Here is a 24,756-nt window from a genome sequence, read left to right on the forward strand (position 1 = left end):
CTCCGGTCAAAAGAATGGAAGTACCTCCAGTACAACAATCAGATGGATCTGGAGGTGTGAAACAACTAATCAAAGACTGGGTAGAGGGTCCAAAAGGGAAACAGATGAATGAGCTGGAGGAGGAGAAAACTGCAGAAGTGGAAAAAGTAAAGCTAGAAGAGAGACATGAGTTAGAGAGAGAAAGTGAACAACAAAAAGATGTTGATAAAGAAAAGGAAACAAAGAAACCAAATGAGGAAGAAATTGATAGAGAGAGAAAGAAAGAGAGGGAGAGAGAAAAACTTAGAGAGAAGGAAAGGAAAACACTGCAAGAGGAAGAAGAAAGGGAGCGAAAGAGGAAAGAAGAGGAAGAAGTAAGAAGGATGAAAGAAGAAAAGGAGAAAGAGAGACTGATAGAACTTGAAAAGGAGAGGGAGAGATTGAGGGTGGAAGAAGAGAGGGATAGAAAAAGGAAAGAAGAGGAGAGAGAAAGACAGATTAAATTAGAGAGAGAAATGGAGAGACAAAGAGAGGAAAAAGAGAGAAAGGTGAAAGAAGAGAAGGAGAAAGAAAGACAGATAGAAGTTGAAAAGGAGAAGGAGAGACAGATAAAGGAGGAAGAGAAGAAAAAGAGGGAAGAGGAGGAGAAAGAAAGACGTAACTCACATCAACCTGCTGACGACAACATCCAGGAACCTGAACAGGTCAATAAGAGAGAGACTGCAATCCCTATAGCCCCTGTCCTCAGGCTACAGGAGGATGAGATGACCACTGATCCACCTGGGACACCTTCTAATCCAGAAAGCAGACTCAAGCAGTCAGCAACATTGAAGGAAGAGAGAAATGTAGGAGGAGGTATGGAAGAGGGAGGAGAAAAGACAAGGAGCAGCATACAGCAGAGGATCAGTTTGCTGCTGGACTCCTCCTCGAGCCCTGAGGCTCCGGTCAAAAGAAAGGAAGTACCTCCAGTACAACAATCAGATGGATCTGGAGGTGTGAAACAACTGATCAAAGACTGGGCAGAGGGTCAGAGGTTGGAGAGAGATTATGAGGAAGTAACTGGTGAAGAGAAGGAGAAAGACCAGGTACCTCTTTATAAACCAGGAGGGAGACTTAGATGGGCAGATGGAGGGACAAAACAGGACAAAGAAATGATGAAACAGAATGAGGAACAAATTGTTAGAGAGAGAGAGGGTAGGGTTATGGAAAGACTAAGAGAGGAAGAAGAGAGGGAGAGAAAGAGGAAAGATGAAGAGAAGAGAGAAAAAAAGATAGAACTTGAGAAGGAATTGGCGAGAAAGAGAGAGGAAGAAGAGCGAAAGATGAAAGAAGAGAAAAAAAGACTGATAGAATTTGAAAAGGAGAGGGAGAGACTGAGAGTGGAAGAAGAGAGGGAGAGAAAGAAGAAAGATGAAGAGGAGAGAGAAAAAAAGATAGAACTTGAGAAGGAATTGGAGAGAAAGAGAGAGGAAGAAGAGAGAAAGATGAAAGAAGAAAGGGAGAAAGAAAGACAGATAGAAATTGAAAAGGAGAAGGAGAGACAAAAAGAGGAAGAAGAGCGAAAGATGAAAGAAGAGAAAGAAAGACTGATAGAATTTGAAAAGGAGAGGGAGAGACTGAGAGTGGAAGAAGAGAGGGAGAGAAAGAAGAAGAAAGACGAAGAGAGAGAACGACAGATCAAATTAGAGAGGGAAAAGGAGGAAGAAGAGAGAAAGATGAAAGAAAAGGAGAAAGAAAGAATGATAGAACTTGAAAAGGAGAAGGAGAGACAGAGAGAGGAAGAAGAGAGAGAGAGAAAGAAGAAAGATGAAGAGGAGAGAAAAAAAAAGATAGAACTTGAGAAGGAATTGGACAGAAAGAGAGAGGAAGAAGAGAGAAAGATGAAAGAAGAAAAAGAGAAAGAAAGACAGATAGAAATTGAAAAGGAGAAGGAGAGACAAAGAGAGGAAGAAGAGCGAAAGATTAAAGAAGAGAAAGAAAGACTGATAGAATTTGAAAAGGAGAGGGAGAGACTGAGAGTGGAAGAAGAGAGGGAGAGAAAGAAGAAGAAAGACGAAGAGAGAGAACGACAGATCAAATTAGAGAGGGAAAAGGAGGAAGAAGAGAGAAAGATGAAAGAAAAGGAGAGAGAAAGAATGATAGAACTTGAAAAGGAGAAGGAGAGACAGAGAGAGGAAGAAGAGAGAGAGAGAAAGAAGAATGATGAAGAGAGAGAAAGACAGATTAAATTGGAGAAGGAAAAGGAGGAAGAGAGAAAGATGAAAGAAAAGAAGGAGAAAGAAAGAATGATAGAACTTGAAAAGGAGAGGGAGAGACAAAGAGAGGAAGAAGAGAGGGAGAGAAGGAAAAAAGAAGAGAGAGAAAGAATGATTGCACTTGAGGGGTTAAAGGAGAGAAGTGAGAGACAGAAAGAGGAGGAGGCAGAGCGATTAAGAGAGAGACAAACAAGTCTCATAAAGGAGAGAGAAATGGAAAGACATAATTCGGAGAAAAGAATAAAGGAAGTCCAGATGGCAAGAGAAAGACAAAAAGAGGAAGAAAGTGTGGAAGGAGAGGCAAAGTCCCTCGTCAAATCAACCACTCTTGAACCAAGCCATGAATCTCCCAAACCAGAGTCTCCTTCTTCCTTGACTGGCCCCATCACAGAACCCATAATGAAGAAAGAGGAGCAGCCTCCAATTGAGGTGGTCTACGATGACTTTTCTGTCAAAGAGGTGAAGCCTCTTATCGAGGTGGTCTATGATGATTATTCCGTAAAACCCCGGCGCTGGGGGTCTCAGGCCAGGGCCTTCGCCAACCATACTCAGGGCAATACACCTTCCCTAGAGACAGAGGGGCCTTGCTCACTGAGTCCCTTTGATACTGATCTCCAGAGAAGTGTTGTTGACACCCAGGAGACAGCCCAAGATATCCTGGTCAGCGCCCACCCTCAACCAGTTGAGGAGGATATAGAAGGGGGAGCACCTAGTCCAGTGGATGGGATGGAGAATTCAGCAGCGGAGGAAGAGGAGGATGAGGCAGACAAGAAAGAGGAAGATGAGGCAGAGACAAAAGAGGAGGATGAGGCAGACAAGAAAGAGGAGGATGAGGCAGAGACAAAAGAGGAGGAAGAGGAAGAAGAAGTTGAGAAAATTAACCTGCACACCAAGGTAAGCCGGGCAAAATATATTTCAAAGCTTTTTTTCTTCCAACACCAGTGTAGACTAAGACATCCCAATAGCTTGAAGTGTTTTCTTAGACCGGGGATGTCTTGCATAAAGAACAAACTCAGAAATTATAAGCTTTGGGTATTTACAGTTAATTTATAACGCCAACGTGATTGAATTTGGTTATTTAATTGAGTGTTATCTGATTTTCCTTTGTGTTTGTGCTAGCTGCAACATTTTCTCTCAGTGTTCAGCAGGATATTTTCAACCAGACAATATAAGCCATGACAGTGAATGCATTACCAGAATGTGTCTTTTGCTGCCTTTTTGCGGAGCTGGGGTACCCAACCGAGACAGAATTTAAGTTAGTCTCACTGATATAAAATCTCTTTTCCAAGAGAGACTATACCCAGTATGTTTTTGGAGAATTCTAATATAAGTTTGTGGTATCTTAATTTGCATGATTTCTACCTGATCAAACAGCAGTAGTTCCCTTTCTGTCTGATCAAACAGTGGCTTTATATTCTAGTTTATGAATTGCTATACTGAAGGGGTGAGAGTTCTAGGCTGAAAATGTGTTTGTCACTCTCAGAACTGGAAAAAAACACACGTTAGGCTTAAAGCTAAAGTTTTTCTCATTACATATTTATGAATGAAAATGAATAGTCTGGGAATAATCAGGAGGCAACACCATGAACTCTGATTGCTTTTATCATGCCATCTGACCAAAATGTATTACACATGTGTACAGACCAGGCTAGGGCTGTTGCAATTGTTGTATAATTGCTTGATCACGATTATTAGACCCTGATCGCAATTATTTTATAGACAATGATCTTTTAACAATCTTTTTGCACAATGTTTTGATTCCAAAATCATGTTTCCAATTCTGAATAAGAGGTTTTTTAGGCCAATGTTAGAAACTTCTCAACAGATACCATGTGAATTATGTCAGTTTCCCTTAGTTAGGATGTCAGTTTGCCTTAGTTAGGATGTCAGTTTCCCTTAGTTAGGATGTCAGTTTGCCTTAGTTAGGATGTCAGTTTCCCTTAGTTAGGATGTCAGTTTCCCTTAGTTAGGATGTCAGTTTGCCTTAGTTAGGATGTCAGTTTCCCTTAGTTAGGATGTCAGTTTGCCTTAGTTAGGATGTCAGTTTCCCTTAGTTAGGATGTCAGTTTCCCTTAGTTAGGATGTTTAGGACATGGGAGCAGAAGAGCGTTTGACATCTCTTCGGAACGTTATAGGCGCAGATAATTTACTGAAACTCTTTTTAATTTGAATATGTTTCAACCTAGTTTAGAATTGTTTTGCTATGCACAGTAATATAATTTCCCAACGTTAGCTTATGATTTAAGCGGCATAACATTTACCATATAGACAGTTAAATAGTTAATTGCAATTATCTGTGCAACAGTTTAATCGTCAACTAAAATGTCATAATCGTGATCGCCCCAGACCAGATCAAGTCTCTTTTGAATTATACTGTATGTTTCACAAGTTGTAACAGCACAATACAGGACAGATCTACACAATTCAACACAGTTCAACCTCAGTATAGTTTTGTACATGGTGCAGGGTACAGGTTACATGGTACAGGTTACATGGTACACAGTACAGGTTACATGGTACAGGTTACAGGTTGCATGGTACAGGGTACAGGTTACATGGTACAGGGTACAGGTTACATGGTACAGGGTACATGGTAAATGGTACAGGTTACATGGTACAGGGTACAGGTTACATGGTACAGGGTACAGGTTGCATGGTACAGGGTACAGGTTAAATGGTACAGGTTACATGGTACAGGGTACAGGTTGCATGGTACAGGGTACAGGTTAAATGGTACAGGTTACATGGTACATGGTACATGTTACATGGTACAGGTTACATGGTACAGGGTACAGGTTGCATGGTACAAGGTACAGGTTGCATGGTACAGGTTACGTGGTACAGGGTACATGGTACAGGGTACAGGTTACATGGTACAGGTTACATGGTACATGGTACAGGGTACAGGTTACATGGTACAGGGTACAGGTTGCATGGTACAGGTTACGTGGTACAGGGTACAGGGTACAGGTTACATGGTACAGGTTAAATGGTACAGGTTACAGGTTACATGGTACAGGTTACAGGTTGCATGGTACAGGGTACAGGTTACATGGTACATGGTACATGGTACAGGTTAAATGGTACAGGTTACATGGTACATGGTACAGGGTACAGGTTAAATGGTACAGGTTACATGGTACATGGTACATGTTACATGGTACAGGGTACAGGTTAAATGGTACAGGTTACATGGTACAGGTTACATGGTACAGGGTACAGGTTACATGGTACAGGGTACAGGTTAAATGGTACAGGTTACATGGTACAGGTTACATGGTACAGGGTACAGGTTAAATGGTACAGGTTACATGGTACAGGGTACAGGTTGCATGGTTCAGGATACACTGGCATTGGTTCCCAAACATTTCCACTCATGTCTGAACACCACTCATATGCAAGTTGCACATTCTGATACTAGCAATAGAACAAAGTGTGAACTTTAGTGTTAAAGATATATTTTGGCAACTGGCAAAGTTGATGTAGAGAGAAACAATTGAGGGCTGCCATATTACAATTTTAACATACATCTCCGGAAGAAATTAAGAGACCAATGCACCTTTTTCTTTCCTTTCCAAGGAAGTTGAAAAGGAAAGTTTTGAGGGAGGAACAGAAGTGTTAAATTTGCAGTGATCTCTTAATTTTAACCCCTCTGTTCCTCACTCAAAACCTTCCTTTTCGACTTTTTTGGAAAGGAAAGAAAAAGGTGCAGTGGTCTCTTCATTTGTTCCGGAGCTGTATATTCCAATGTATTTAATGGTGAGCAGGGAACCATCTTTTGAGAGAGGTAGATGCAGCAAAGCATAGAACAGTTCTGGGGAAAAAACTGCTAAACTCTGTAAGTCAATCCTCGCATAGTGGGAATACACTGTGTGTGTGTGTGTGTGTGTGTGTGTGTGTGTGTGAACTGTAAATTGTTGAGTCAAGGTGTGTCATTGAGTAATGATACTGTCTGGCATGCCGTGAAACCAGTAACTATTCATCAGCTGCCAAATATTACTTGCCCTGCCTGCTACAAAGATAACAAAACATAAGTGAGTAGTTATACACAGACTCTCTCTCTCCTCTGGGTTTCACTCACACAGACACACAAACACATTTGTTTTTCTATCCTTTTCGGGACCAGAAAAAATATTCCCAATTTTCTTCAATATTTCAATATTCCCTCCTCCTAAACCTAAACCTAATCCTTACCCACTCTCTAACCTAATGTGGTATCCAGTGATTTCGTTCTGAATGAATATTGTGACTCTCTGCTGCCACCATGCAGTACAAAGACAATATTACAAATAACATTTAGATTTTTTATCAAAAATCTATTTGGGGGAGAAACACATTGATTTAATTAATGCCTTCAAATAGCCACCATTCCTATCAGATCCAAGTACACAGTATTATGTTCTGGTGGTCGATTTTATAACTTTTTACACCTGTCAGTTCTGTGAGATAAGAATGTGATTTAATGGGCTAGAGTAATCTAGTTATATCTCCATTTGGTAACATTTTATAATTAGGCAGCAAGGTACATACGTTAGGAAAGAATGACTTTAATACACAGCTTCCCACCAGTGTCATCCGTCCTGAAATGTACTGCCCTGGGGAGTAATCGGGTCCAGTAGTGTATGTCTATCTCTGTAAGGGTCTGGGTTTTGAGTGCCTTTTCCAAACCTGCATGAGTAAATACAAAAGTGTATCTTTCATGAGGAAATTCCCAAGGGCAAAACAGCTCAGAAGTCTAAAATGTACCCACATCCACTTTGTGTGTATCTGTGTGAATGCTTGCGTGCGTGCATGTGTCAATGAGTGAGAAAGAGAAAATAAGAGCCATTTTAGACGGATAATGTAAACGAGACAGAACTGAGAGGTGAAATGTGCTTTATTTTACATAACCATTTACATAATGTTTAAATTTACATTGGCATGTACCAAGAGACAAGCCGATAGAATGCTGTGGGATTGAAATGAGGTATATATGCGCGTGGAAACCCGACCAGCCCCTTATCAGTGTCCATTTTCTTGCTTTTTCTCCGCCTCAATAACCCTGGACTCTTATCACATGCAGAGGCATGGAGGCATGTCATTTGCCAGGAAACTCATCCAGCTCCCTGCCACTACCACTCAGTCCATTTTTGTAAGGGGTTAAGTAGTAAGCACACTTTATATCTTCATACTTCCTAGTATTTTCACTTTTTTCTTTTTCCACCGCAAATTATCAACTTAAGCCATGTTCTTTGTTTAAGGTGATAAAACATTTAAATTTGACTGAGGGAAGAATCAGGTTTTTAATGATTATCATTAATTAAATAAAACTATACCTTGTATACTTTTGGAAGACTATACATTACCAACCCTCCAGCAATGGAGTTGTTAGATGCTTAATTTTCCTGCTTTTGAGATGAGCTGGGTATTAGGCTACTACCTCCAATTTCTTTGGAGGAGCACACAACAAAATACATATGGTATTCATACCTGAACATCTAGATCTGGATAAGTAGGAAATAATGAAACATTCAGACCCTTCAAGGGTCTTGCTCATGGGGCTAAACCATAAATCCTTCACCTTGGGGTTTGAACTAGTAGCAACATTTGATTACTGGCCCACTTCTATCACAGTACTTGTTGCCCCATTACTTAAAGTAGACAGGCCAAGTCGCATGGATAAACAGAGAAGTGTCTGTTTCGACACGCATTTTGCACACAAGAATGTGGTTTTACTGTTGAATATTAATCTGATTCTGCTTCCTCGGAAGAGCAATTGCAAATGAATAAAGAATTCAAGACATTCCACGCACGTTGGTATGATTAACAGGTAGGTACTAGCAACATTAACTTGTATTCTTTTTCCTGGTTTTCTCATTCTGTGGTTGTGTGCTTTGCCACAGAATGAGAAAACAAGGAAGCAAAAGAAAAAACACACAACAACAGAATAATTGTGTAAATCATTGTTAACATGAATTTGCTCAGAATGTGATGAAAAGAATGTGAAGAATGTGACAACCAGTTCTCAGTAAGGAAACAATATAACATTTGTGGAATCAACTCGTTGCAGAAATGCACAGATGATTTTAAAAAGTATAAAAAGACAACTGCAAGCACAGAAGCCATAAAACATAATGCCAAATGTAGTCTCAAAGCAGAGGAAATGCACACCTTGTTAGGCAAGGTGCTGGCTAATATAGAAGAACAATTTGACCAGGAAAGCAAAAGCTGCACACCCTACTGGGCTTCCCAACGCCATTACGTTTTCTTTGACAGCAGGAGCCCTTGAAGGTTATTATAAATTTGAATAAAGTTGTAAATGTTTTCCTAAATGCGCAAAGGTAGAGGTCGCCTACTGATCCCTCACGATTACCCGAATAGACATGTAACTCCAACGTTTTCATTAGTATGAATCAGCCAATTAATTCTATGGACAATTACAATCGTAACATTGTGACAGCCCTAAGGTTGACCATGCATGAAGAGAAAATTCCCAGAGGAGACATCTTTCCATCTCTATGCTCATGTGTAGGCTATAATTCATTGGCTGATCCCTTTGCTCTGGCCTGGATGGCATAATCTGATCATTTTATCAACTCATATTGATTACTCCTAAACAGTGAAATGACATTGGGGCTTTGCATGGATAGATTTCAGACACGACATAAAGTTTATCTAATACGACATATCAAGCTTGCCACTACGCTCATTTTAGGCTATACTTTTTGTTGTTCATACCTGCACCTGCGTTTAGTTTGTCCAGAGACGCAACTTTGTTTTCACTCGTAAAATAACTGCACCATTAACGTCGATACCACTGAATGACCGTGTAGCATATTGCGGAGCGCATGCTTTGGTGGTAGCAGACGCGAGCACTTTGAACTGCTAGGAAACGTACTGCGGTAGATTATTTCGCTTCACTGAGTGGATGTAAATAGAATGGGTGCGAGAGAGAGCTACTATGTTAATGTACCAATTATAGATCTGTTACCATTATATTGTATTGCTGCCTCATCGCTATTGTGTACATTCTCCAAACATGTTTGTCCGATCAGGTTTAGGAAATCGCATTGCGATGCTCAAATTTAAGTCGAGCTCCGATATTTATGTGTGAAATAGCTACGTAACTCACAAATATGGAACAGCCTAGGCCTAAACATTATTCGCGACCTACTCCACTAAGGCCAGGTTCTCTCTCCAGGAGTTTTAAAGAAGCTTCCATCATTAGATTAGATTAGATTTTGTCATTGTTCAAGTACAGTACAATGAAATGCAGTTAGCATCTAACCAGAAGTGCAAATAGAAGAGTGCAGAAAATGTACAAGTGAAACAAGAACCATGTATGTTATAGGTGGGATGTATAAATGTGCAATAAAGGCAAATTGAAGCTGTAAGGTAGCATGTGCAATTGAAATGCAGGGATAGCAGCAATGAGGTGAACCCTCATTCTATAAGTTAACCATTTTAAAACTACTACAGGGCAGCCAAACACCAGGTACTTATAATAGTCTATATCCTACGTTTCCAACGCCCATTTCTCATTTAGGCAGCTTTCTGCCAACATGTATGTGTTGATCTCAGGTGTGCTTCATTGTAGGGTCCCAGGCAGAGGAGTTTGCTTCCGTACAGAAAACATGCTGAAAATTTTGTTCAGGGTTGTCTGATCTGTACTAACATGAAAATGTAAGGGAACAAATACCTTTAACTCACCACTGCTGTGAAATGAGCATGTTGTTGCCGGATAGAAACCTATGTACAGTTATGCATAGGTCACTTCGTCAGATCACTTTCATATCAGTGAGTGAGTTACCATTTAGTCCACTAGGTGGGGTTAAATAACCAAACTGCATTTATTAGTACAAAGACTGACATTTCCTTCCAGTGAGTACAGCCTTGTGGACAATACTCGAGGTCTTTCACACATTTCCTTAGTCTCACGCAGATTGTTGAACACTTATAACGAGCATTGTCAACATAGAACAGCACTTTTGTTTGTTTAACCCCTTAATCAATGCTCAATCCATGTAGAAGTAATTCATCCAAATAAAATGAAACAAAAAAAACCAGAATAGTCAATTGAATCCAGTCTTTAGAACCTCTGGGATGTAGGTGAGTCGGCATTCTCCAGCAGCAGCGAGAGGGAGGCTATTTCAGGGAGTCTGGGAGAGTCTGTGGGTTTGCTGCCTAAACAGTATCAGTAGCCAGGCATGATAGTCTTGATCTGAATTACTAAACAAACAGCTGATTGATTGACAGACCGACGGATAGTGTCTAGTTCTGGATACACTAATAGAAGATTAGTAACCTCCCTCCAAACTGCATGCATCAACACTGTTCAACAAACTAAATTCTCTCATGATAGCGATTTATTAACACTAAGTGGTTTTGCAAGCTAGCTCTTGCTCACTGTCTCTCTCCTCAGTCCCATCACTCCTCCCCTTGTTGCGCGATAGTCTCTCTCTCTCGCTCGCTCACTCACTCACACGCAGGCACACACATACTCACATGCACACAGTGAAAGTAATAAGGCTAGAGGGGGAGGGCTCCTCGACTGACAAGAAAGTTTTCCTTCTCTTTTCCTCTCAACATTTCTCTCACACTCACACACAAACACTGTCTCTCTTTCCTGTCTCTCCTCCACATACTCTATCCACATAACTCCGTCTCAGTCAGTGTTTCTCTCTCACTCTCTGCCTCGCTTTATCTTTTTCTGTTCTTTTTTTTTCACTCTGATGCACCTGCCCTTACCTACAGAGAGGGGATGAGGAAGGTAACAGCAGGGCAGCATCTTGGCCATGCCTCACCTTCCTGTGGGATTTTCCACCTTCCTTACTAACACAGAGCCCAGCTTTGTTTGTTGTTCTCTGGAAATGCCAGGAGGGTCCATAGCTCTGTGGAGAGGAAAGCAGAAAGGTCATCTCAACTCACCTGGCTTGACATGGATCAATACCGTGATCGGACAAGATTCCCAGCTTCCTCATCCATTTTCTGGATAGAAAAGGGACGAAGCGTCTGAGAGACTCTAGGAGTTGTGAGGAGTTTTACTGCGTGACGAGAGAGGAGGACAGGTTTGGTATGTTTGGTGGGTGGGTGTGTGTGAATGAGAGAACGTGTCACAGCAAGAGAGAGATGAAGGAGTGAAGAGTGGGACTTTTTTACTTCACTTTAATGCGGTTTTCTGAGTGTTTATCTAAAAGTAGCGTAGCGGTCTCGAAGTCTAATCCGTTGTGGAGAACCTTGTAGAGTCAGACACGAGTTTAATTGCTTTCAGAACACACAGGAGGCGAGTTCACATGATTGACAAGGCAAATGAGAAAGAGTTGTTTCAGGAAATGGGAGTGAGGCGTATTCAACAGAATGACATTGTGAGATAAGATGGAGCCTGCCCCAGCAGCACTCTTTGATGAACTCAAACTGAATGGTTCCCGTGGACTTTCCATGAAAAGGACATTTTCTACTGCTACCATCTCTGACCTTTGGTCTCTGAGACAGGGAGGTAAAACAAAGCTAGACAGGGTCATCTCAACCTCCAGACCTCCCCAAAAGTATTGACCCGTAGTTATCACAATCCACTGGTTTTCGAGGTGATCGTGTGGAGCCAGTGACCTCGCAGCTTCATCTCGGTGAGCTACAGCGATGCAGTACCTAGGTGGTAAACTGTCCTCCGCCCAGATCCATGTCTCCGGCCTGGTGGGCAGTGTGCGGCGCTCACTACAGGGGGCACTGGACCTAGTCTGGGGACACGAGCATGAGGAGGAGGTGGTGGAAGAAGAGGAGAGGGAGGAGGAGGAGGACGAAGTGGAAAATGGGGAAGGGAGGTTCGAGAGGGCCGTGTCTCCTCTGCGTAACTTTGCCTCCCGGAGCCGGCAGTCTCTGAGGTTGTTCTCCGCCAGGAGTCGTCAGCGGATGACGAAACGCAGACGGGCAGCAGACACTGGCACTGTAAGAGAACGTCATTGTCCCACTTGTCCCCTTTGAGAATGAACAGAAACCTAGAAGTGCTAAATGGCCTACAGAGCCAGTTCTTCATCGTCCTCGCTCCAACACTTTCTACACCTGCTTTTCCTGTCCTTCCTTTCAACTATCAGATGCATTTGTTGGCATGGGGGACGTCTGTGTAGATATATGTGTATGTATTTGTCTGTGTGAGTCTGTGGTGCAGGCAGGTGTGTTCCCTATTAAGAATGGACTCACATGTCTACCCGAGCTAACCTGCTTTAGCTATACCTCTTCTACAGCCCACATTTGCACGTATCTGTGTAGTTTCTACATTTTCCTCTTTCACTGCAGAACTCATTTAGCAGAACCACATGGCTGTATGTTTTGCTGTCATTTAGCTGTAGAGATCATTGTGTGGTCTCTGTTTTAGGCCTGTAGGCAGAAAGGTAGAATGCCTTAGCACTGACCTCCCCAACCGCTAGTGTGTGCGTTTGTTCTCTCCATTGCATCTTGTTTTATCCTGTGGCCTGCACATTCAATGTCTAATTACATTCAAGGGTAATTCAGTGTCTGTGTTGTGTATCATTGTTTGATTTAGAGGGCATACTAGCATTACATTGTTCAACTGCAAACGCTGATCCAATGAGTTGACCACCGAGTTCCAGCAGGAATCTTGCTCTGTCTTGATTTACAAGCCAGCCTGAAGCCCAACCCAACTCAACACTACCCTACTGTTTTGTCTGATGAAATAGTTTGGCTGTGTCATAACATTTCTCCCCAAGATGTGAGCGTTACAATATCTACTTGGGCCACCCATATGATAATATGTGCACATATGACTAAATTGCTGTTATTTTAATATGAGTTACTTCTTTGGGACTTGACTGTTGACACTGCACATGTCAATGACTTGATTTTAAATGTAACAACAGACAGTTTGGCACTAACAGTACAAGTAGTATATCATATGAACATATCATAAGTAATAATGACAAGTTAATTATTTCCTTTTTTTTATTACTGCCTACTGTAATTTAGATGGTAAGATTTTATATAAACAGGTGGAACTTGCTATAACATTGTCAGTCTAACTCAGTTCATATCAGACAGGGTTGTGGAGGTCCTATCTTGCCCTGCTACTGTTCATATCAGACAGGGTTGTGGAGGTCCTATCTTGCCCTGCTACTGTTCATATCAGACAGGGCTGTGGAGATCCTATCTAACCCTGCTACTGTTCATATTAGACAGGGTTGTTGAGGTCCTATCTAACCCTGCTATGTATGTCTTCTGTTATCCTTCTAACTTAGAACTTAGAACAGGGTGGACAGGACCAGGCATCAATTCAATGACACTGTTACAAGAACAGCCAGGCCAGAGTGATGCAGCATGATAACAAGCATTTAGCAAATGAAGTCACTCAGAGAAAAGAGTGCGTGCGTGTGTGTGTGTGTGTGTGTGTGTGTGTGTGTGTGTGTGCGTGCAGCCTGGTGTACCAAATCAATAAGGTGGGAAATCAGTTATGAAGGAAGATGTTCAAAGAATGTTTGGATATGACTGTGTGTCTGTGGCTGTCTGTGTCTTTGTGGCTGTCTGTGTGTGTTTGTGTGTGTGTGTGGCTGTCTGTGTGTGTGTCTGTGACCGTATGTGTGTGTGATAGTCTGTGTCTGTGTGTGGCTGTCTGTGTCTTTGTGGCTGTCTGTGTGTGTGGTAGTCTGTGTCTGTCTGTGTCTGTGTGGCTGTCTTTGTGTGTGTGACTATGTGTGTGTGTGTGTGTGTGTACGTGTGTGTGTGCGACTGTCTGTGTCTGTATGTGTGTGTGGTAGTCTGTGTCTGTCTGTGTCTGTGTGGCTGTCTTTGTGTGTGTGACTATGTGTGTGTGTGTGCGTGTGTGCTGGTGTTTATTGAGGACAGTGTACCCTCTGTGACTAGCTCATTAAAAGATGCATGCTTGGCTGGTTGTTCGACCTTTTTCTCTGTTGTAGTTACCGCTCTTGGCTTTGCATACTCTCTCTCCCCTAAACTGTTCAATTGTATTTATTTTCTTCCCCACATGTTTAGTGAAAAATGTGTAATGCTCCACAAAATATGGACAAGCATATTCAATGTAATCTGTCAGTTTAGCAAAAGTGTCTTGATTAGTTTCTGGTAAAATCATACATCAAATGACATCATACAGGTACTGTATGATTCTTATGAAGGCATGCAGTGGTGCCTACTTATGTAATCATTATAGGCCTCTGGGAAAATGTCACCTCAGTATCAGAATCTGTTCTGCTCTTTGCATATTTCATGTATCCATGAAACATAGGTAAAATTTGGAAAATGTTCTCTCTGATTTCTTTATATCGCACGGTCTCTCATACTCTTTTTCTGACTTGCGCTCATTTCTTTCTATCTACTACATTTCTGTCCTTCTCTCACTCACTCCCTCAGGAGCAGTCAAAGTGTTGTGTGGAAGCTACAAAGGGACATGACACAGATGCTCTGATTGGTGGAGAGCCAGATGCTCTGATTGGTGGAGAGCCAGACCAGCAGTATGAGGGCTGTGACACAAGACTGTCTGAGGTTGACAGGTGGGTGCTCTGCCAATCTGAAAAGAGAATCAAAGTACAAATATAATCCTTCTGACAACTATCGTAGTTTTAAGTCATTTCCTTTCCATGTCTCCTTTCCTGTATCTGCTCTGATATGGAGACCAGTGGTCTATTTTGCTTGATAGTTTATCTTCCTTTTGAGAAAGAAATCCTTTGAAAGTAGAAAGTATAGGGAACATTTTGTTTTTTCCCCTGGCTGGTGATCCGAGTTGACCAACATTTTATTTCCTACTAAACCACCAGTGGAAAGACAGGGAGAGAATCTCAATTCGTTTTGCTCAACTCCTCCCTCCTTTCCTCATTCTTTTCTTCACCTTCTTTTAAAAAATGTTAAAAGAAAAGATGAAGAATTGCAGAGAGGGGCGAGGTGAGGGACAGTGGAAACAACCGTTCTTGTATGAATTAAGACTGCTTCTCCGCTTGTGCGTCATAGATTTTATAGAAAGAATTTAAGGTAGCGTATCGTTTTTGAATATGTTGCATGCATTACGAGAAAATAACAGCTGATTCAAAGAAAGTGTGGCAGATTGTAATACACTTTCATGCGAGACACCAAGAACAAAGTAGGTAGCAGGCCAATTTGTTATTTATGACAGACAGTGACAGACTCGTTGACCCCTGGATCACTTCCAGGTTGCAGTGAGGAGGACTTTGCCAAGAGATTCTCCCAGGGTAGGACAGGTGAACTGGTATACCTCTTCTGACCTCTAGTGGTTATGTAAACAAACTGCAGAAGGTTTCATAAAACAGATACAGCTCAATGGTTTGGTGTATTTTTACAAATAATACCTGAGAAACAGAGGATAAAAGCTTTAAGATTTAGGAAATAATTTGTATAGGTTTGTAGTCGTTATTGTATGGCTAATATATTCTCTCCCAAAAACATACTAAGCAAATTAACAAGTTCAGTTACAGTGTTTTGCATAGCAATTTGTTGGGCTTCTTGAGTTGATTTTTTATGGGCCACATCTTCAGTCCACAGAACACAGTGGACCACACCTCAGCTGCCATCATGGATGAACCTAATGGGAGGTCTCCACTAGAAGAAATTCAGGAGCCATTACCGTTTCCTGAGGTAAGTGCCTTGTCGAGGCCTGTCTGGTCATTTTCCCCTATGCAAGTGAGCATATACAGGCTATACAGTTGTGTTCAAAAGTTTGCATACACTTAGAGAATTGGTAATATATGTACCATTTGTAAAGAAAACACGAGTGAGCAGGCAAAACACATGTCTTTTATTTCTTATGAGATTCACATTCAACTGTTGGTCATAACAGAATGGCAGAATCATAAAACAAAACATATTAACAAAGAAAATAATGAACTGACCCCTGTTCAAATGTCTGTATACCCTTAGTTCTTAATACTGTGTATTGCCCCCTTTAGCATCAATGACAATGTGCAGTCTTTTGTAATAGTTGTCTATGATGCCCCGAATTCTTGCAGGTGGTATAGCTGCCCATTCGTCTTGGCAAAATGGCTCTAGGTCATGCAAAGTCTTTGGTCGTCTTGCATGAATTGCACGTTTGAGATCTCCCCAGAGAGATTTTAAGGTCAGGAGACTGTGATGGCCACTCCAGAACCTTCAGCTTTTTCTGCTGTAACCACTGGAGGGTAAACTTGGCCTTGTGCCAAGCTAGGGTCTTTGTCGGCTATAAAGTCCAAGAGCGTCTCATGTGCCGCTTTCATGGCCAATAATGCAAATTGTCTGCCAGTATTTTCTGATAACATGCTGCATTCATCTTGCCATAAATTTTCACAAGATTCCCTGTGCCTTTAGAGCTCACACACCCCCAAAACATCAGTGAGCCTTGTTGACCCCTCTCTTATGGTTGTGACCATGAAGCTCTATTTTGGTCTTGTCACTCCAAATGACAGTGTGCCAGATGCTGTGAGGCGTGTCAAGGTGTTGTTGTGCATATTGTAATCTGGCTTTTTTGTGGCATTGGCACAGTAAAGGCTTCTTTCTGGCAACTCAACCATGCAGCTAATTTTTTTTCAAATATCGTCGTATTCTGCTTCTTGAAACAACCACAACCTCTTTTTCCAGAGCAGCCTGTATTTCTCCTGAGGTTACCTGTGGGTTTTTCGAACAATTCTTCTGGCAGTTTTGGTGGAAATCTTTCTTGGTCTACTTGACCTTGGCTAGGTATCAAGAGATCCTTGAGTTTTCCACTTCTTAATAAGTGATTGAATAGTACTGACTGGCATTTGCAAGCCTTTGGATATCTTTTTATATCCTTTTACATATTTATAAAGTTTCATTATCTTATTACGCAGGTCTTATGACAGTTCTTTTCTGCTCCTCGTGGATCAGTATCTAGCCTGCTCAGTGCATCCACATGAGAGTTAACAAACTCAATGACTATTTATACACAGACACTAATTGCAATTTAAAAAGCCACAGGTGTGGGAAATTCACCTTTAATTGCCATTTTCACCTGTGTGTCACCTTGTGTGTCTGTAACAAGGCCAAACATTCAAAGGTATGTAAACTTTTGATCAGGGCCATTTGGGTGATTTCTGTTATCATTATGATTTAAAAAGGAGCCAAACAACTATGTGGCTTCATATGATCACTATCCTTAAATAAAAGCATGATCAGTCATATTTTCATAATCAATACCACAATTTCACAATTTCTGCCAGAGTATTCAAACTTATGAGCACAACTGTACGGTACTTGACTTTACCTGTTTGTGTGTGTGCATACAGATCTCTGCCACACTATTGGACAACAGTGTCTTGCGTTCAAGGGCAGAGCTGAGAAAGAGTCGACGAACCCGCCCCCCTCGAGCCGTCCGTCAAATTTCTACCACAGCAACACTTGACAAAGACCCTGTCCAAGACTGGAGGTTTTGTGACTCCACAGGTTAGTGGACAATTCCAAATCAACCCACAGGAGTGAAGTCCTGAAGGAATCACACACAGGAGGTTTAGGCAAATCAGTAATATCTAGATGCACTATTCCATCTGATATGCTTGACGAAATGACCTGCAAATATATCTGGAACCATTCTCCTCCTTTCAGTTAGTCAAGGTCATTCACATAAGACCAGCCACCTGTTATACCCTTTTTTGCAGATGTGAAGGTGGATCAGGGGCTTTGTGAGTCTGATGAGGAGCAGCCCAGGGAGAGGCAGGTCTGTTCGCCACCTTCCCAGCCCCAGAGAATACCCCTCTTCCCTGGATTAGACCCGTCCATCCTCAAGGTACACACGTGATTAAGTTTGACAGACCTTTTTTCATAACCTGGAAAGCTGGGTCCTTCTTGAAAGGCAGACCTTCTCCCTGTGTACAGCCCACAGGGGCCTGATACGAAAAGTAGATAAGGAAGAAAATGGATGTCACATAATTAAGAAAATATGCCACAGTTTTCCTTGGGTTGGGTTTATTGAAACTGCCTACATGTCCACAGTTGCAGCCCCCAAGTACTCTTCAATTTGATTGGCAGCTGCACTCGACACAATTGTAATGCCTGTTGTAAATTTGGTTCTGCTTTGGACATCCTTTTGTTAGGCTAGTAACTAAACATCGCGTTCCATAGTATTTACTTGATGTTAGAAACTTTGCACATGGATCATACTTAAATTCCAAATGTGGTTTTTTTCTAATGTAAAGCATTTTAAATGTTCCCCTTGGTATGAAATATGCAATATAAATAAACTTGCGATTAACCAAATAGCATGCTGGTTAAAACCCATGCAAAGTCAATGTGACAAGCAGGCGTATTTGCTAGCTTGCTATCAATGGCCTGTTTTTACCAGTGATATCCAGAAACCATGATTCAGAGCTTCGGTGACAGGGCTTTCTCTAGAGTTGCTCCTACGCTCGGGAACTCTCAGCTTCTAACCATCTCTGATTCTGAGTCAATAAACATCTTTCAAAAAGCCCTTAAAGTACCCATTGCCCCTCCCTCCTTTCCGCTATTTTTATTACATTTTTGCAAACCAAAAACAGTACATGGTTGGGGTTTAACAAAGCTAGCGTGCTTGTGATGTTCTTGCTGCAAGAATATATAACATTAATACACAACATTAATTTAGGAAGGTTTTCAGTGGTGTAGGATGAAAATGATTTTGCTTTGTAATGCTTTCCCTGAACTGTCAATACGTCACATCTCTGATGCATCACTGGCTCTCCTAGGCCCAACTGAAAAAGCGAGAAGGAGGTGAAGGAGTAGACACAGACCGTGACACAGACAGATTAGTCGCATCTCCTTCTCAGCTCTCCAGTTCTCCTGGACGCTCCTCCTATCTCCCCGGTGCTACACGGGTGCTACCCCCTGTAGGGAGCGACGACGGAGGGTGAGTTCAGTCACATCGTGGTGCTGTTATCTTACTAGCATTGAAATTGTACTTGCTGTTGTATCGTACTAGCATCATAGTTAGCATTGTATTTCATTTTAGTTGTATTAAGATATTATTCAGCATCAATTAACAAGAAATTACAAATGAGATCAGAAGAAAAATATATGATAACATCAAGCAATACAGATACCTGAAATATTCACCAACATTATTTTGAAATTATATGAATTTCCCGTATGATGGTTTTCAACATATTTCATGGACAAGGAGAAGCACAAAGCTGAAAAGTTACTACTATTTTCATTAGAACCATACACATGGACTACATTAAGACACATGGGCTGGATTAGATTACAAATTATGCTTTTCATGGTCTGCTGTGAAAGAGGCACTAGGCTACAAGATACTGTATGCCATTAGGATACAATTTTCAACCACTTTTTTCCTCAGTTATTGATATAATCACTCTACATTTAGCCATTCTACAATGGTAAAAACCTCAATCAAAGTATACATTTATTTTATAATGTGCTTTTACAGATAACCAGCCTAAAACCCCAAATAGATTATGATACACATGCGTTTCCAAATTATGCAATTCCACAATTCCTTGTCAATCAATGGTTTAATCAATCCACAGTCTGACCCACTTTTTCCCTGGCAGTGAGTATTAGTCTCATTTTGATATCAATAAATTGTTTTTGTCCTGTACAGTGAAATTACGCTAGAATGGAAAACAATTCCTTTCCTTTAGGGCCAAATTTAAACAAATATTTTTGTATATATCAACTGCAATTTCTGGCAAAGAATCGTTTGACAGCTCTAACATTTTTTATGTTTTTATATATGACTGCATTTACATGAATTTCATATACAGTAAGATTGAAGCCTATTCAGTATGGATATATTCCAGAAAGTGGGGAGACCTTTCATAATGTATTAGCAACAAAATAATCTGCAATAGTAAAATGTAAATGGTTTGATTTTGTTTTATGTATCTCTCAGGGGGAACTCATCTCCTTCATGGCTGCAAGAACTTAAGGCAAAGAAGCGCTTGAGTCAATACAACAGCGAGACCTAGCTGAGCAGAGCAGGTATAGTGGAAGGACCATATTTACAGTGAAATCATATCTGATTACATTGCCCTTATACCTACACCTTTAAGTGATAGTTATAAAATTGGTATATTAAGGTAACATGTGTAAAGTGTTCAAGGTGCTACACATGGTATTTGTCCCCCCATGTAGAAGATAAGTGAATTATAAGGGCAGAATGCTTAATTCAAATAAATTCCCCACTCCACATCAAACACACTGACTTTTTACTTTCACTCCTGTTCATCAGTTTTAAACAGCTGTAAAATTATGGTTTAGTCGTAATTTTCAATATATTTTAGCTAACACAGATTCACTGAAATACATGGTACATTAGAAAGTAAACCATGACAACACATCACTTTTCTAATAGAGTTGGTAACCTGTTTTTGATAGCAATAACACATCTTGTGGGTTTGTGTTATATTGACAATATTCCATGACTAAGTGCTGCATCCAGGAACTCTGCCATGTGTCATGCATAGAAACAGCACCTAGCCATTGTATATGGGACATTTACCTCTTTCTTTATTGCTTAAATATGATTCTCTAGAATATTTAAGTGAACTGAATAGATTTTAGCAACCTGCAAATAACGATTTCCACATTGTACAGCTTCCACAGCCACACAATGAAAACACTGTTCAGATTTCAACAACAAATCAAGGCCAAGGGAATAAATGAATAGGCGAATACCATAGTCAATCACAATGCTGGTACCCATTTCTGCAATGACAATCCAAAATTTAAAATCTCAGTGTGTAGCACTTTTTATAATTACCCTTATATGGTTTATTTATCATCTGTGAATACATGAATTAATATTTTTAACAATTATAACACAAATTGATGAAAAAGTGCAAGAATCAGACAGTATTTGCCAAAATAGGTTGCCAATATTTACCTTGTTATTAACTTTAATCTTTTACAAATTCAGTTACATAGGCTTAATAGATGAATCATTATGTATCATCATACAACCTTATTTTCAGAGGTTGCACAGATGAAAATATAACTGAATAGAAGAGTGGATCAGCGACATCATTTGAATTGCAGTGACAGAAATATATAGCTTATTATTAGTAAGTAACTAACATAATTGCATGATAAGTTAATTATATGATATTTAGTTATCAACATTAGCCACAAAAGAAATTGAGATAAGATTAAAGATTGTGAGATAAGATTAAAGATTGTCTTATTAAAATTACATTGCCACAAACCACACCACAGGTATTAAGAGGAATGTGGTGTGAGACTTCGCATTGTGTTATATCTTGGGCATTAGAAAAGCTGATGGGAGTGAGGAAACTTCTGACGTCATTCATTTTAAATGGAGAGAAGCGAAGTGGGCAGAGGAAACATTGGGCAATGCGAACTGGGGTGAGAGAGTGCTAACAGGATGGGACCAGACAGAACATGAATAAGACATAACATTCAGCATGCATAGATGTTCAAAGAAAAGTGGTGTATTGATTTAATCTGGAATGGGTTGTTTTGTTATTATAACAATGATATGACAGTAGGCTCTGTAAAATTGGCCATGACATTGAACGTGGGTCAGGATACAAACCAAACTGTTATGTTCCTGGGACAAAGAACGATGATCAGTTTAGTGAGAAAATAACTGACATCAACTGTGCAATCACTGAACATGATACATGATGATACAAAAGGGGTAATCTTACATGCATTTATAAATGCAACAGGTAAAAATTTAGCAAGTGCTGCTAAGTTATTGTATTGTAATTTAAACTGTATGTCCTGTATCTTGTTAAATATATTTTATTTCTGTTTACCTCTAAAAGATTCCATATGACCTGGAGACCATCCAACTGCTGCCAAACATCCCTATGACAAATACAGCTTCTCCCTCCAATCAAGTGCCTTCTCAGAAACACTCAGATGAACAATCCAAGAAAAATGAAGAAGCATTAGATAGAATATTTTTCCACTTTTCTACTCAGAATATATAGAGAAAAACATCATAATTTTAAACACACACACAGGATTTAAGGAGTAGGCTTAAAATGCCTGTTTTGTTGGAATTTCGACACATCTCATTCCATTTATTTATACTTGTATGCCAGGTTTTCTGGGAGGTTGATGTAATTATCAGGTACATTTGGCCAAGGGACCTTTGTAATTTTTTATGCTTGTACAGTGTTACTGTCACCCACAGACAGGACTTTTTTTCTTCCAAGTGTTGATCAACTGATATTGTTCAAACCCGCCAGATCGATGTACCATTTAGGATAACCAATGCTGTCTTATAGGTGTCAATATTTGTATATTTTTATGAAAAAGAAAGAAATCCTTGATTAAGAAGTATTTTATATCATTGTTTTCTAAAGCTACAATAACGATCAAAATAAATGTTAAATTGAATTATCTTTGTTGCTATTATGCCATAAATAATAATAAATGAACCTCCACCCCCCAAAAAAACATACTGAGAAGCAAATAATGTTGGCCTATATCGAAATCAGAATCACTGTCATTCACTAAGTACAGTGACCCATACCAAGAATGTGTACATGTACTTATTGCAATGGCGATAGAGAACATAGGAGTGAATACACAAAATCTATACACAGATGATATATAGTACATACACAGCAATGGGTGGTGAGCATATAGGGTAACGGGATATGAGGAATGAGTATATTCTATAAATGGATTTACAGTTGATGAATACATTTGCAAATAAACAACTTCAATATATGCATCTAAATGCAGGGAACTAGTTTTGAGTATATTATAATGCAGCTGTTTGGTTAATAGTTGGAGATGAAAGAAATGTCATTGTTGTTACAAAATGTTTCAGAATCTTAAGAAATAAATATAATTATAAAAAATGTGTAACAATTTTTGGCACCTCTAGGACCAAATCTAATAGAAGTACAGTGGATATAAAAAGTATACACACCCCTGTTAAAATGCCAGGTTTCTGTGATGTAAAAGAATGAGACAAAGATAAATCATGTGAGAACTTTTTCCACTTTTAATGTGACCTATAATGTGAACAATTCAATTGAAAAACAAACTGAAATCTTCAAGGGGGAAAAATTAAAATAAAAACCTTACAATAACCTGGTTGCATAAGTGTGCACACACTCTTATAACTGAGGATGTGGCTGTGTTCAGAATTAACCAATCACATTCAAACTCATGTTAAATAGAAGTCATTACATACCTTCCATCATTTAAAGTGACTCTGATTAATCATTTTCTTAGTTGCATCACAGAGCAAAAGCCATGGTCCGCAGAGAGCTTCCAAAGCATCAGAGGGATCTCGTTGAAAGATAGCAGTCAGGAGAAGGGTACAAAATAATTTCCAATGAACACAGTCATTATCAAGTGGAGAAAATATGGCACAACAGAGACATTACCAAGAACTGGACGTCCCTCCAAAATTGATGAAAAGACGAAAAGAAAACTGGTCAGGGAGGCTTCCATGAGGCCTACAGCAACATAAAAGGAACTGCAGGAATTTCCCACAAGTAGTGGCTGTGTGCTACATGTGACAACAATCTCCCGTATTCTTCAAATGAATGGGCTATGGGGTAGGGTGGCAAGACGGAAGCCTTTTCTTACAAAGAAAAACTTCCAAGCCCGATTGAAGTTTGCAAAAACAAACATCAAGTCCCCCAAAAGCATGTGGGAAAATGTGTTATGTTCCAGAGGTGGGGGACTCGAGTCACATGACTTGACTCGAGTCTGACTCAAGTCACAATTTTCAGGACTTGTGACTTGCTTGATTAAAGTATGAAAATGACTTGACTTGACTTTGACTTGAGAACAAGTTACTTGAGACTTGACTTGAAGTGGAAGACTCGACAATGACTTGAACTTATAATAAGCAAACAGCAATAAAATTATTTTATATGTTGTGACATCAGCACCACTAATCAGCGTATGCGCCTTTAACGCTGCACAATTCAAACCGTGCCAAACATGGCAGACAGTAACGTTAGTCGAGCTCCACAAATAGTATTGTTTGGATACAAGGACTTTGAACTGGACCGTGTGAATAAAAAAAGATTTGCCAGATGCAAAATATGCAACAACGTCAAATTTCATTCGTTATTTTAAGAACCACAAGGAAAGGTAAGAAAGTAATCTCTTTATATTCAGTTTCACTAAGATCTATAACGATTAAGTTACTAATGTAATGAATTAATCTTTTGTTTGTCATAATTTGGCCTTGGTTGCATATTGGTTTTTTATTTTTTCTTGTTAGAAATGTGACCATTTTCATTACTGAATACGTCTGGTAAATAGATGTAAGGGAATTTGACTATAACAGTGGCATAGCCTGAATTTTTATGTGGATGGGCATCTTAAAATGAGCGGGCATGTATATTATTACACGTAGGCTATAATGTCTGTATTATTTTTCAAGTGTTTGTGGACTGCATGTGGAAACTAAAAAGCATTGTGCTTACACTATAACAGTTAACTTTACTGCATGAAAGGCTAACATGGAGGCGCCGATGTGATTACTAGCACCTAAACATTTCGAATAGTTTTTTTTTTTTACTCATACAGACAAGAATAATTACAGCGTTTGATACATATTAGGCAGTTTTTCAGTTACAATAAT

The 24,756-nt window shown here is 40.0% G+C and overlaps 2 protein-coding genes across 3 annotated transcripts; both read left to right on the plus strand.

Moving 5' to 3' along the window:
• Positions 1-558: 558 nt before the first annotated feature.
• Positions 559-2,291, plus strand: LOC106024724 (trichohyalin-like; the record flags this gene model as incomplete). The annotated part of the gene is made up of 1 exon (XM_013138244.4): positions 559-2,291. A coding segment is annotated over exon 1 (1,548 nt), but the record flags the coding sequence as incomplete, so codon positions are not given.
• Positions 2,274-23,123, plus strand: LOC105017058 (uncharacterized protein KIAA1671). Of its 2 annotated transcripts, none has more exons than XM_010881364.3 (8): positions 2,274-3,128; positions 14,586-14,725; positions 15,722-15,821; positions 17,462-17,618; positions 17,831-17,958; positions 18,893-19,053; positions 20,062-20,150; positions 21,959-23,123. In XM_010881364.3, the coding sequence occupies exons 1-7, from the start codon at positions 2,346-2,348 to the stop codon at positions 20,135-20,137; spliced, it is 1,545 nt and encodes a 514-aa protein (XP_010879666.2). In that variant the 5' UTR covers positions 2,274-2,345; the 3' UTR covers positions 20,138-20,150; positions 21,959-23,123. The 2 variants fall into 2 exon arrangements, with proteins under 2 accessions (XP_010879666.2, XP_019911256.1); XM_020055697.2 differs by lacking the exon at positions 2,274-3,128 and adding an exon at positions 9,398-12,155.
• Positions 23,124-24,756: the final 1,633 nt, after the last annotated feature.

Source organism: Esox lucius, chromosome 17 (assembly GCF_011004845.1).
Source record: "Esox lucius isolate fEsoLuc1 chromosome 17, fEsoLuc1.pri, whole genome shotgun sequence".
Classification (NCBI taxonomy): Eukaryota; Metazoa; Chordata; class Actinopteri; order Esociformes; family Esocidae; genus Esox; species Esox lucius.